The sequence below is a fragment of the Nanorana parkeri genome, unplaced genomic scaffold (genome assembly GCF_000935625.1).
Source record: "Nanorana parkeri isolate BGI_ZX_2015 unplaced genomic scaffold, ASM93562v1 scaffold4968, whole genome shotgun sequence".
In the NCBI taxonomy this organism is placed as follows: domain Eukaryota; kingdom Metazoa; phylum Chordata; class Amphibia; order Anura; family Dicroglossidae; genus Nanorana; species Nanorana parkeri.
In genome coordinates this window covers 4,079-4,320 of record NW_017311228.1, presented here as the reverse complement: position 1 = coordinate 4,320, position 242 = coordinate 4,079, and the positions used below count along the sequence as shown (strand labels likewise).

General features: G+C 51.2%; 1 protein-coding gene across 1 annotated transcript in view; it reads left to right on the top strand.

The window, feature by feature from the left end:
- LOC108804065 (zona pellucida sperm-binding protein 3-like) overlaps positions 1-242 on the top strand; it is a 6,184-nt gene that overhangs the window by 3,274 nt on the left and 2,668 nt on the right. The window contains exon 4 of the mRNA XM_018575831.1: positions 75-242. Within this exon, the coding sequence (XP_018431333.1) occupies positions 75-242 (168 nt within the window). The remainder of the gene's footprint in view (positions 1-74) is intronic.

The window sequence follows — 242 nt, the reverse complement described above, 5'->3', positions numbered from 1 at the left end:
TGTGCGTGGAGGTGGGCGGGGGGGGGGCGTGGCTTGGAGGTTGTTTGAACTTCACTAATCCCTTTTGTCTGCAGAGGACTGGAGTGGCCCCAGAAGTTCTCCCATCTTCCAGTTGGGAGATGTCCTCTACATAGAAGCTTCTGTGGACACTCGGAACCATATGAATCTGGTCCTGTATATTGACCAATGTGTGGCCACCGTATCTCCTGATGCCAACTCTGCTCCCAATTATAACATTTTCA